Source organism: Mustela lutreola, chromosome 17, assembly GCF_030435805.1.
Source record: "Mustela lutreola isolate mMusLut2 chromosome 17, mMusLut2.pri, whole genome shotgun sequence".
NCBI lineage: Eukaryota > Metazoa > Chordata > Mammalia > Carnivora > Mustelidae > Mustela > Mustela lutreola.
In genome coordinates, this window is record NC_081306.1 from 2,101,196 (window position 1) to 2,114,846 (window position 13,651).

The 13,651-nt window shown below is 55.7% G+C and overlaps 1 protein-coding gene across 3 annotated transcripts in view; it reads right to left on the reverse strand.

Moving 5' to 3' along the window:
* Nucleotides 1-13,651, reverse strand: part of KATNIP (katanin interacting protein) — a 172,867-nt gene that overhangs the window by 23,947 nt on the left and 135,269 nt on the right. For all 3 annotated transcript variants that reach the window (XR_009349240.1, XM_059154775.1, XM_059154774.1), the window contains exons 16-18: nt 8,380-9,247; nt 1,594-2,319; nt 591-796 (exon numbers count right to left, since the gene is read on the reverse strand). Coding sequence is in view for 2 of the 3 variants with exons in the window: in XM_059154775.1 (XP_059010758.1) it covers nt 591-796; nt 1,594-2,319; nt 8,380-9,247 (1,800 nt within the window). In the remaining variant the exon portion in view is untranslated. The remainder of the gene's footprint in view (nt 1-590; nt 797-1,593; nt 2,320-8,379; nt 9,248-13,651) is intronic.

Here is a 13,651-nt window from a genome sequence, read left to right on the forward strand (position 1 = left end):
CCTGCATGCAAGTTCTAGCCTGGTTACACACAGCGGTAGCGCTGGGTGTCCTTGGGCAAGTCACTTAACCTGTCTGAGCCTTGGTTTCCCCAAATGGGGATACTAACGGTCTCTACCTGCACGGGTAGTTCACACGAGACAACATGGAGCTCCACCCCTGGATCACCACACGTGTAAGGGAAACCAGGGCTGAGATGATCATTATTTTAATTCTAAGCCTGCCTATTCAAAGTGTTTCTAGTCCTCTCTATCAAAAACAACAGTGAGTGATCAAAACACAACCGAAAGCAAAAATTCCCCTGAGACTACCAACCTCTAAATTACAGAGACGACGCAGAACTGATTTCTCCTAGCTTTGATTAAAATTTGAATACTTTCTTCACTTTGCTTTAAAAAAAAATAATAATAAAATAAAACATAATTAGAGAATGAAATATGACATAGAGGACCAAAAAATGAAGTAGAAAAATGGGAAATGTCAAAACAGTAGCACCAACAGCTTAAAGGCTATCCATCTTCATTCTGCCCGCTGCACGGAGTCAGGAGGAGAAATCTCTCTGGGGGGGGCCTCCCCTCCCTGCCAGTCCTACCCGGTCCTCAGCCCACGGGCCGGCCTGGGTGTAGGGCCTGTCTTCTCCCTCGCTGCCGGCAGTGCTCGGTCTCCTGGGTGTCTCCTCGCTCTGCAAGCTGTAGGGGCTCTCCGGGTCCACGTCAAATGTCTCATCTGAGCAGAATATGGCCTCCAGGATGAGCTCATCAGTCGTGAACAAGATGGTGTCTCCAAAGTGCTCTGGTGCTGGATGGGATACCACAGAGACAAGAAGAGTCACCTGGCCCCAAATCCCAGTGGTCTGGACAACAGGAACCCAGACCATCAATCTCTGTGCTGTAAATCCCCACCCACCAGACAGCTCCTGATTTGGGATAGGAAGCCTTCCTTGTTATTATTCACGCACTTGCAAGTGAAATTCATATGCCCAAGGAACCACTTAGACCTAATGAACGGATCTAACGTAACGAGCGTCATTGTGATCCGTCGGGAAATGAGAGATGCTTCTTAGGTGTGGGGGAGGCGACTTAGCAGATGCTGTTGGGGCCCCACCCAGGTGCCTGCTGATCCCTTTTTGGGGGCTGGAGGCTTGCCTGGAAGGGCGTGGGAGTTACACCCCCAACCCGGGGAGCCCTGCTGCTCTGCCTTAAAGCAGGACAGATCCTGCAACTTATGCTCCAGAGCTCCCTTTGGGATCAGGGTGAGACTCAGCCTCCCCCAACCACTATCCTTGCCCAGCGTCTCCCGGTTCCTATGCCGGTGCGCCTCCTGGCACCAGAGGCTCTCCTGGGAGCACCCCCTCAAGAACTCGCTGCAGAAGAACTCCCCCTTCTCCGACTCAGGCGCTAGGGAAGCTGAGTAAGGCCGGTGCCCGGGGGAGGGGTGTAATGAGGTCAGCTCGTGCACCCCCCACGTTGCACAAAGCGAGGAGTGAGCCAGGCCGAGGAAGAGGAGAGGCCCATCTGTCACCGGCTAGTTTCTCCTCAGAGCCTCAGCGGGTAGCAGGTAGGGGCTTCCAGGACATTCTTATGGACATACTCTACCTCCCATCAAGGTCCCCGAGGCCTTGGCGATTTCTCCTTTAAAGATGCACTGCGCGTCTAACAGCATGGTGATGTCCTTCACGCCACGGAAGGAATGTATCCGAGATTTATTGTAGTTCCAAATCCGGATCAGGGCGACTTGGCAAGGCTGCACGAAGTCTATGGAGATGGAGTGAGGCTTGCCCAGGGTGAAAGGGGCCAGCCAGACGTGCATGTCATCCTGGGTCCTGTTCACCCCGTCGATGAGGTTGGTGACCACGCGGGGGTCCCTCCCGTAAGCTGGTAAAACATTGATGTCGGGGGGGTCTGCACGGATGTTTGCGATCTGCACCGGCTCCCCCTCGGAACTGAATATTTCTATTCCGTTAAGGCCGACATAATGCCTGTCCCCCCACGTCGACTTGATTTCAATGACCAGGCGCCGTCCGTAAGGCAAGACGGGGATTTCGAAGTCACTGCCATCGTCCGCCTCTGCGGAGCTGCCGTCCGGCCCTCCCCTGGGCTCCGGCTTCTCCTCCTCCCCCGGGGGCAGCTGGTCACCGCGGCGGCTGTCCTTCTGCTGCCGCAGAAAGTCGTCCAGGATGTCCCCCTGCAGTTCCATGTTGGAGATGCGTCCACGGTGGGAGCGGTCAAAGGCGCTGAGGGAGTCCCAGGACTCGTGCAGCAAATGCTCCTGCTCGCTGCACCACCGCGACCACGGCGGCGTCTCGGTGGACCGGGTGTCTTCTGGAAGAACACAGGACAGGGGAAGCCCCATTAGTGGCCTGTGTGCAAGCAGGGAACCTTTATGGATGGTCCCAACTGGGGCGGCTCTCGGCTAGGTGAGGGTCACTCTAAGGGGGACATTCTAGAAATCAGGGTGGCTGCTCTTGGCTCTCTCACAATGCCTGGAGGCCCCATGGGCCTTGGACAGGTGGGATCAGGGTGCTCATCGTCTGCCCTGCCTGGGGACCGTTGGGACCACGTGTCACACGCCAACATTCAGGTTGGTAAAAAAAAAAAAAAATCGATGACGCTACCCAAGTCTAGAATCTGGTTGTTTTGCCAAAAGCAAAGCAATTTTCAATATACCTTGGATATTCTGAGAGGGAGACCCCACCCCACCCCCATGCAAGCCAAGGGCAGACCTTTTTGCTGTCTGAGGACCTTGGCAGGAAGCCATTCTGCATGTCAGGGACTCACAGGACGGGTGGGGGTGGAGGAGGGGTGGAGGGGGCGATGCCTGAGTCAGCAACCAGCAGGGCGGGCTAGGGGGCTGTCGCGTCATGTGACTCAGAGGGGGTTTTCAAAGGCTGTCTAATGGCAGGTGGAACGCTCTGGGAAAAAAGCCTGCTACGCGCTCTCTGGGCTGCGGCAGAGCCTGGCCCAGGGCCGTGTGCGCCGACGTGTTAATACGCTCCTCTCTGGGCAGTGGAGAGAAAACACTTCCAGCTTCTTCTTGGTGCCCTGATCTTCTGAGTTCTCCAGATGTATTATTTTATAATCAGGCGAAAGTGCTTATAAGGGACACCGACGACACAGGTCAGAGTGTACCCCTATGCGTGGCTAGGCTGGCTTCGAGAACGGAAGCCTGTGTCCCCAGCACGTGGAGAGTGCAGGCCTGGCCCTCAGAGGGTGGCTCGAAAGGCCACAGTCTCCTCCTTGTAGAAGAGTAAAGCCCCAGCGGGCGCCCCCACAGTGGCCTGTCCTCACAGCCATGCCACGGCCAACTGCCCCGTGAGGGTCATTCTGGAAAACCGGCAGCTGATGACACGGACGTTCTGTTTCTTCTCCTTTCATACTGGACTGTGCCCCACACTCCGTTTTCCGCCTGTCTCCTGGGGGACCTGGCTCCATCAATTACCCTCTCTCTCCAGAACCCTCCGTCACCCCCTCCCCGCTGGCACCTTGCTCTCTCTCCACTACAGACACGCATAAATCTCTCCTACCGTTAAGAAAAAAGGAAGCCGGGCCTGATCTCGTGGCCTCCTCCAGCTGCGCCCGATTTCCTCCCTCCCGAGGCTGCAGCCCCCGTGCCTCCTGGCTTCCACCCTCCCTCAACACCTGCAACCTGGGGCCCTGTTGTGCAGTTACTGGTTTGGCCCACCCAAGTCCCACCTGCCCTTCTCCTGATCTTCTTTTGGGGATCACCCCCCCAGATTAAGCAAGTGCTGACAGCATCTTCCAGGCTGGGAAAGGAATTACAGACGAGGGGCTGCTTCGATTGGCGCCTCCAGGTGGCAGGACGTTGGCCGTGGGTGGGCAGTGCAGGTGGTCGATTTGCTGCCCTTTGGGGGGAGCCTGCCTGACAATGAAGCCCAGGGAATGTGGGCCCAGAGATGGAGACAGAGAGTCCTGATGACATCATGTGAGCCCCTGGTTGCCGCCATGCCTGAAGTCAAACCCCTGGTGGCTTTCCATCCCTTGCCTTCCTAAGAGTCCTGTAATTCCCACAGCCCGTCACTGAGCTGACTTTCTGCAAGTACACGGTGACTCTGAGTACTCAAGCTTTTTCTCAGTCTTCATGCTTGACACCCCAGGCAAAGCTCTTCCATTAGACAGTCTCTTGTCTGCCGGCTCAGGAGTGTTTGCACTTCTGGGCTCTCTCCATGGCTGCGACTGCCTGCCTCCCCATGCCGGAGCCCTGTCCTGAGCTTCTGCCTGACCCCATCTGGTCCTCTCTCAGTAATACCCTCCCTCCTTGACCTTACCCTGCCAGCTCCTGGCTGCCAGGTAGGCACTGCTCCGATTTCTAGGTCAAGTTCTGGCTTCTCTCTCCTAGCCACGACCTTCCAGTTCCAAAGCCCCCTCCGAAGGTGCAGACATACCCACTGTGTGCCTGAAAGGGAACTGGTCACCAACGCCTCCAGCTGGCTTGTTGTCTCCATTAGCTGGGAATGAAGATCATCTAGTTCCTCGCCATGGCCTCCCCCAACCTGGCCCTCAGTGTGGTCCTTCTGGCTTCTCTAACCTCCCCTCACACCTTCTCCCTAATGATCAGCTCCACTGTGTGGGCCTTTCTGTTCCACGGACACGAGTCTCTCCTCTGCCAGTCACGCTCCTCTCTTGGACCTCCGAGTGCTGGTCCTTCTTGGCCCGGCCTCCTCGGGGACGACTTCTTTGTGCCACTCCCTGCTGTGTCCCAGCGCCTGGCATAGAACGTGTGGCACAGATGTGCTTAGTCCACGTCTGCCAGCCCAGCGATGGACGGCTGGCATCATCATTGCGTAGCGCCTGGGCTGAGGCCTGGGCGCCGAGGGACTCCCCCTCTCCACCTGTCAGCTCTGGTACACCTGTCTTCCCCCTCCCTCTCCCCACTTCTCATCTGCCATTAAAGAAGACCCCAGGAGTTCCTTCCTTTCCTCCAGGTGTGAGGCTTTAACATCTGGCAGAAGGAACTTCCATATGGATCGTCATGACATCAGTTTATTGGTATCTGATTCGCATTGACTGAAATGAACCTGGGTTGGTCTGTACGTGAGCCGAGGAGAGTGAACAGACGTCGTCTGTCAGGGACCCAGCCTGTGTGTCTTGGTCTGGGTGGACGAGAGAGGCAGGACTCTGTTCTCATTCTGTGCCTGCTTTCTGATTTTTTCTCCCCAAGATGTATATGTGGGGTTCTGAAAGCAGAGAGGTGCAGGCTTTCTCCTGGACCTCTTGGACGTGAGAGCAGGCTGGGGCTCCACGTTTCCCTCTGTCTGCAGCAGAACACACCACTTGCCAGTCCCCAGGAGTAGGAGCTTTGCCTTGTCTGTATCAACATTCCTGCCCACTTGGAATGCTTGGCATGGACATCAGAAAGCCACTCCTTTCATCTGCAGTCGACACAGTCTGGGGGAAGGGTTGCCGCCAGTATAAGATGACTTGTACTAGTATAAGGCGGCTTCCATGTATAAGGGAGCCTTACAACTACCCCTTGGTGGAGGTAAAAAGGAACTACAAAGTTCAAAACTCGAACTTGTAAAAATCAACGGCACCACCGAGAGACACATGCTAATCGCTCCTGAAACGGGAAACGAGAATGAAGGCAGGGAGACACAACAGAGCTACGTGTGTTCACCGTGAACAGGCCTCCGGCTGCGGCCGATTGGACGGGGGGCAGACACCTAAACCACCTTGGCCAATCAGCGTCTTCCCTGAGACTTTGGGAGCAAGAGCCATTGGGGGGAAAGGTCACTCTTGGGCTACGGGGCATCTCCTGTCCTGTGCACAGAGCAGAGAAAGCTGATCTCATGAAGAAGAGTGCGGGAAGGTGGCAGAGGCAGAGCCCAGCAGCCCTGGGGAGTGGGCTGGGAGAAGTCTCCTGGGAGCCCACTGGCTTTCTGCTTCTCCCTTCCAATTTTGGGCGATGGGCAGCTACACCTCTGGTCTCTGGAGGTCCTGCGCTCGAATGGGGCAGGTGCAATTTTATTCACCTCTAGCCAACGGACCCCTCATGCAGACACTTCCAAAATGCAGATGACATTACAATGAGATGCTTTGTTGGACAAAAGGATTTCTGGGCTCTATCCTTTAGTGACAACAGGACTCTGGCCCCAGGGAAGAACTCAGGCAGTCACTCATTCTACAAGCATCGTTGGAGAGCTCGGCCGGCGGCTTTCCTGAAGGGCACGGCTGTGGGATTTGGCTCTATGTAATGGGTAATTTAAAATTTCTAAGCAACTTTCCTTTTTAGCATGACTGGCTTAACAAGCATTAAATCTCCAGGGCTCGGTTCTCAATGTGTCATTAAGCCAAGCAGCGAAATGCCTGGAAAGAAATTAAAATGAGACCAAATCTTCTGAATGTGGACAAGTTAGAATAACACCCATCACCTCGAAGGTCCCAGAGGTTCTGTGGGTCTGTTTACCAGGAAGGCCCCGGCTTGCCTGGCTCTCCCCGGTGGGGTGGCTGCAGAAATGGGGGGTCACTGGGTTCAAGGAGTGGATGCTGGAGCAGGATGGCCTGGGTTCAGATCCTGCTCTAACCCTTTCTGGCCACAGGACGTGAGCAAAGTTACCTAAGCCTCACATTTTCTTGATCGTCAAATGGGGCTGGCGTGAAGATGAAATCATTTTGAGTAACGTGCCTGGGTGCAAGCCTAGCTTAACACAACGTGCCACGCATCCAGCCACCGAAGTTCCTTCTTTACACCACTCCTCCCACTCTGCAGAGGACCCACGCCGCCTGCCGAGCACCTGGGTCTGGGGGACCCCGATACAGATGAGACCCAGTCTCTGCCCTCAAAGAGCTTCTCGGTTCTTCTGCTCTGCCCTCCTCTCTGACACCGGTCTCACGGTGAGTGGGGATGGGCAGCAGAAATGTGTAAGGCCGGGGAGCCTGGAGGCAGAGGGGCGGGGGCGGGGGTGCGCGAAGCTCTGCCTGGAAGGGAGCCCACGGTTTACGTGGAAAGACGCCCTGAGTCCGAGGGACGTGCCCTACGGGACTTTGGGGGTCTCTGCATGTCAAAGCGTAGACTCTGGCTGAGTGCAGACCATAGAGGTCTGTCTTCTGGACGGTAACAGACCAGATGCTGACCGGATTCACTAGGGAACAGATACGATGGCTTCACAGATACACCAAGAGGCAGAATCAGGGAGTGGGGGGAGGGGCGACGATCACGGGCAGTTACCACCTGCGGCCGGCACTGTGCCAAACGCTGCCCATGCAGACTCCCATTCTGCCCTCCCAGGAGAGGGGCGTGGCTGGCCTCATGTCCCAGATCAGGGAACTGGGCCTCGGAGGGATTTCAGAGCTCGCCCCTGTGTGGGTGGGTGATGGGGAACGGGGACCCAGGCCTAGGTGGTCTGCGCTTACACGGCACGGGGTGGGGCGGAGCTCCGTTCGGAGGACCTGGGATCTGGGGCTCCCGGGGCACTCCCCACACCCCAGCCTCCAGTTGCTATGTGACGCCCTCCCCTCATTCATTCCTCGCAACACGGAGGGGCGGGGAGGCGGTTCGTTCCCATTTTACCGAGGAGTGCACCGAGGCTCAGAAAGCGGATGTGCCCAGCTCTGCAAGCCCCAGCCTGGAAGGAGCAGAAGCTGGATTCAAATGGTCTGACACTCTCCTGGGAGCCAAATCCGAGTGCAAATATTTAGAAACCCAGCCTTTCAGATTCCTCAGACAGAATCCACCGCAAAGTTCACACACCAGGTGAGTCCTCCCAGCAGATTTTTTTTTTTTTTTTTGACCTACATAGTGGTTTAAAAATAATCACAATCTGCTGCCAACACTGAAGAATCACATCGCACACTTCTGATTTCTCTTCACAAAAGGAGAAGGGAGACCTGGCACATCGGCCTGGCATTGCTGAGTGCCAGAAGGCATTTTGAGTGCAGTAGCAGCTGCCCGCTTTAGATGGGCTGGCCCTCTCCAGCGCCGCAGTCCTCACCACTCCCTATAGTACCTACCATACCCAGGCAAGTGCCAAGGGCTGGTTATCGTCCCACTCGTGTTACGTTTCTGACAGTGTGGTGGAGAATACAGTGAGGTCACTAGAGACCGATGTTTCCATCAGAGGCGGAATAACAAAGCCTAGAGTGGGAAAGTCACGTGGTGAGAAAAATGGGCAAAGGGGAAATAACTTGGTGGCAACGACAAGCTGAGACAATGTTAAGATGCAGAAGGTCTTGCCCATGTGGCTCATCGCTGCCCCCTCCGTGGCCCCGAGACCACGAGTTTGTGGCGACTGGTTGAGAAGACCCCCCAGCGCCCCCCAGCTTCCCAGATGAAACAAAGGTTTGCGGAGCCAAATGGTATTGTGCCAATCAGCGGCCCGCACTCAGGGACAACGGCACCCGGGTCTGAAGGCTTCTCGAACTTACCTCTGCCGGTCGGCGGGCTATCACGGTGACTGCTGACGAGGGGGTCCTTCCTCGGGCCCCGCCTCCCACTCGCAGGGTGCTCCCTGCAGGTGGGCTGGTTAAAGATGTCAAAATCATCACAGACTCTGGGGGTCACCTGCTGGGCTCTCTCCCCATCGAGGACGTTCCAGCTGTTTGGCCGCCCTGGCTCACGCCTGGAGCCTTTCTCCCTGACCTTGGCCTCTCTGGGAGCCTCCCCCACAGGGTTGGTGGTGGTGTCTGATCCAAGTCCGCCTTCCCAGTCCAGCGGCTTCTCAGGACTCAGCCACAGCGGTTTTGACTTCCTGCCTGCCTGCTTCCCGCCCTTCCCTGTGGCAGAAGGTTGCAACCATGATGGGGTTTTCGCTGGCGGCTCGGAGACTTTTCTGCTCATGAGGTTTTCCAGCTGTTGGGCCAGAGAGAGCTCTGGGTCAAGGGGGGGGCATTCCACAGGCGGACAGAGCGGGGGAGCCGCCGGCGCACCACCCGTCGAAGCTGGGGCTCCCGAGCAGCTCGCGCCTTCGTCTAACTTGGACAAGCTGTCCTTCGCGCCGTCGGGAGGATTCATTTTTCCAACAAGTAACATTCCCTGGGAAGGAAGCTTCACATCCGCTACGGCTCCGGCTGGAGGCGAGAGCTCCTCGTCTGTGCCAGCCATCGTGCGGGCCTCTCTGCTTCCTCCCAAGGGGGCACCCGGGGCCCTTTCCCTGCTCTCGTCCTGCTCCTGTTTCTCGCCAACTGGGAAGCTCTGGTCAGCCGGGGCCTCTCCACCTCCTCTGTCTAACATGCCCTCAAAGATGAGATTTTTATTGACGTAAAGCTTCACGTTCTTGGCACCGATGTCAAGATCCTGAAAACACAAGATTGAACAAAATGAAGCGGCATGGCATCAGGCTGACGTATCAAAGTCTGGAAGGAGGGGATCAGAAAGAAACATGTGGGATGCTAGAAACGCGAGCTTTAAAAAAAAATAAAAAACGAAAAAACAAAAACAAAAAAAAAACCACAACTGTAGCGCCCGGGATGTTAAATAAAGCTAGTGTCATTTCTGTGTGAACCCTTCTGTGCTCACACACAGCCTGATTGCTGCCTTCGCACCGTTACTCCCTGCTGGGACACTGGTAACAGCCTGCTAATTGGTCTGCCTGCTTCCTGTCTCTGGCTGCCTTCAACCTCAACTTCACATTGCCAGAGTTCACTCTCTGCAAGAACAGAGCTGGCCCGGTCCCTCCCCTTTGTGAAAGGCTTCTTGTTCTTCACTGCCTGCTCTTTAATACATGGTTCCTGGGACCTCTGCCGTTGGGAAAGCCTGCTGTGCACGTGAATTGCAGAGCCCCTGATTCCATGGGTGTCCTATGTTGGGTGCCCTGAAAGCAGAGCCTGAGGCAAGGGTTGGGTATAGGTTGCTTATTTGGAAGCTGTTCTCAAGAGGGAGTAGGGAGAATAAGATAGGGCAGGAGAAAACCCCCCAGCAGTTTTTGAGCTGGGCCCTGCGGTACACAAATGGAGCTCCATCCCTCTGGGGCACTTGCAGGGACTCACAGAATGCACCTCCTAAGTGTCCCTCCCAAAGCAGGAGGCCGGGGTGTTTATCCACGGACCCCTTCCGCACTGTTGATGATTGCCCCGGATGCATGGACTCCCTACCCCACAAGCTGAGGGCGCTACTGGCTTTCGCAGAGCAGAGACCTGGAAGCCCTGGAGGTGGTGCCCTGTGAGCACGCCCAGGGACTGTCCCACCTCAGCTGCAATGGCCAAGGGGACGTGGTGTGGCCCTGTACTTGCAACAGGGTCTCCGGATGGTTCTTTGGCACATGGAAGGCGGAGAACCTCAGGCCGATGGGAGGCATTCCCCAGTCCCCGCCATGACACACTTACCGTAACCTTCACGAGAGGATCCCTGGCTTAGGCTTCCCGCCCCCTCCTCCCCACAACCCTCGTGCCCCCACGCAGGCATTGAATGTTTCCTTGTTCATGCTTAAAATATCGTCAAGCCTCCTCCCTCCACTAGCCTGTTTCTCCATTCCCCTTTAGAGCAAAACTCTTTCTTTGAAAACAGCTTGATGGAGAAATAGAGTCCGTACTGCAGACAGTAAGCCGTGCGGGTTTCAGGTGTACGGCGTGGTAGGTTTTAACATGAGCATATACACCACAGCGTATTATCTGCACAGTCAAGCTCATGAGCACGTCCGTCGCCCGCAGAGGCTCCTGGTGCCCCCGGGAATCCCTCCCTCCCTGCTTCTGCCGCTCCCAGGCGCGTCCGCCTCCCGTCACTACAGATCACTCTGTATTTTCTAGAATTTTCATATGAAAGGAGTCCTGCGCTGCGCACTCTTCCTGGCCTCAATTCTTTCACTTGGCAGAAGTGAGGTTCGCCGTGCTGTGTGATTAAGAGTTTTATTCCTTCTCATTGCTGAGGAGGGGCCTGTTGTGGGGGCGCCCCCAGATTGGTCTGTTCAACTCTGAAAGCCACTGTCACGGCTGCTCCTCCGTCCTGGTCTCTTGGCCTCGTCCCCGTGAGGCTTTTGCCCCCACTTCTATGTGGGTCCCTCCTTGGCAAGGGCACCAATTGCCGGCGTGGAGAAGCTTCCTTGTTAGTCTGGGACGGTTCGGGTTCACTCCTGTTGTCCTGCAGTAATCACTCATAACGCCCACTTTCTATCCCCTAGAGTGTCCTGGTTTGGAGATCCGCTGGGAGAGGCTCACGTCCTCAGCTGGGGCTCAGTAGTGTCTGTGCAGCGAGTTACCCGCCTTCTACAGATTTCTTTCCGGGCTTCTGGGCCCTGTGCTCGCCCAGTTTCCCTCCTGCCTCTGGCTCTCACCGCTGCAATGCCAGGGGCCTTCCTGTTCCACTGCTTCAGGCTGCCCCAGGGCTCAACCCCAGGCCTCCGGATCTCCCCACACCCTTCCCTGGGGGAGGGGGGTTCTCATCCAGGTCCAAGGCCCTAAATTACCATCTTCCTGTTGACGACTCTTGGTTATTTTTATCTCCAACCGAACTCTCCACCAAGCCTTGACGGTGAGACCTGTCTTCTGTGATATCAAATAGGTGTCTAAACATTAATGTGCCCCAAACAGGATTCTTTTTTGTCTTTTAAGATTTATTTATTTAGGGCACGTGGGTGGCTCAGTTGGTTGAGCGACTGCCTTCAGCTCAGGTCATGATCCCAGAATTCCAGGATCGAGTCCTGCATCGGACTCTTAGCTCCGTGGGGAGTCTGCCTCTCTCTGACCGTCTCTCTCATGCTCTCTCACTCATTCTCTCTCAAATAAGTAAATAAGATCTTTAAAAAAAAAAAAAAAGATTTATTTATTTAGGGATGTCTGGGTGGCTGAGTTGGTTAAGCGTCTGCCTTTGGCCTCGGGTCATGATCTTGGGGTCCCGGGATCGAGCCCCAGGTCGGGTCCCTGCTCCGCGGGGGTCTGCGGTCCTGGGGTCGAGCCCCAGGTCGGGCTCCCTGCTCCGCGGGGGTCTGCAGTCCCGGGATCGAGCCCCAGGTCGGGTCCCTGCTCAGCGGGAGTCTGCTTCTCTCTCTCTGCCCCGCCCCTTGCTTGTGCTCTCTCACTCTCAAATAAATAAAATAAAATCTTTTAAAAAATGACTTATTGTTTTAGAGAGAGAACATTCGAGCAGGGTGGGGCCCGAGGGAGAAGGAGAGAGAATCTCTGGCAGACTCCCTGCTGAGCTTGGAGCCAGATGCGGGCCTTGATCCCAGGACCCTAAGATCATGACCTGAGTCAAAATATAAGGGTTGGACGCTTCGCCAACTGCGCCACCCAGGCACCCCATGCCCCAAAGAATTCTTGATCCACTTTTCTCAAACCTGGGCTTTGCCCATCTTAAAAACGGTCCCACCCTGAAACTGGATGCCTCAACCTTGAAGTCCTCCATGATTTCTCCAGTTCTCTCACTTACGAATCCCGTCTGACGGAAGGCCCCAGGGGCTACTTCCAAAACCCCTCCCGAATCTTTGACCCCTTGTTCCCTCCTGCCTCTGGCTCTCACCGCCTGTCAGCCCCCGGGGGTGGGGGTGGGGGTGTGCCCATCTTTCCCCGAGACAATGACCAGAGCCTCCTAACTGGCCTCGGCTTCCTCTCTGCGCTGTCACTGCGCTCCTGCCCCACACAAACACACTTTATTGTCTATACAGCAGCTAGTCTTTTTTTTTTTTTTTTTTAAACATATCAGCTCACAGCAGCCCCTGGCTTAAAACCACCCAGCAATCTCCCACGACACTGAGAATAAATTCCAGCTCCCTTCAGCGGCCAATGAGGCCCATACAATTGGGCCCCTGCTGACCTCTCTGACCTGGGCTCCTGTCACATTCCCCCTCCTGCCCCCGCTCCCCACACACCGTCTGGTCACTGCTCCATGATCCTGCAAAGCTCTTGGCACCCTGGGACCTGTACCGGGGCCGGGGAGTTCTGCCCCAGACACTTGCAAGGTTGGCTCCTTCTTGTCTTCCGAGAGCTCTTCCTGACCCTGTCTGGAGCCCCCAATCCATCCGGTCCCCTCTCTCTCCCATTGCTCGTTTGATTTCCCTCCCGTCTCTGGAATGGTCTTGCTGATTAGCTTTTAGCTTAAATCCTGTCTGCCCCACCCAAATCTCAGCCCCCAGACAGTGGAGGCCCTACCAGTCTCATCCAAGGGCCCAGCAGGTGCCCGGCACGTGAATGGCCCTCAACCCTTACTTTGGAACTATAAGAGCATGAACGCTTTGGCTGCCAACCTGCATTTGAGATATGGGCTCTGAGACCCCAGGGGTGTCGGCCTCTCCGCATTGCCCGTCCTTAGCCTTCCTGCCGCTGGGCGAGGAAGCTCTAACTGAATTTCCAGTTCGCCAAGTTACGGCCACTGAGGTTTCTGTCGCAGTTTCCAACAAGACGCATCAAGTCTGTGCTACACCACAGGAACTCGGCTTCAATCATCCAATTGTGGGATGGCAGGCTACTATTTGCCGACTGTCAGAAAAGTCGATTCTCAAAGCTCGCTTTTACATGTTTATACGGATGTGTTCTCTGTTTAGCGGAGGCGCAGGGCGGGTGCGTGCTGTGAATTAATCAGGAAACAGCTATTTGAGAAGGACAGCGCGGGCAGCGTCAATGACTCGTTCTGCACGATTTCCATCACGGAAACATCTGGCGAGACAGAAACACTCTCATTTCAAGAGGTGATGGGGGTGGTGGGGAGGACTTCCGGTCCGGCGCCATCAGGAGGTGTGCACCCCGGCTCTCCTAATGAGATGTCTGGCTC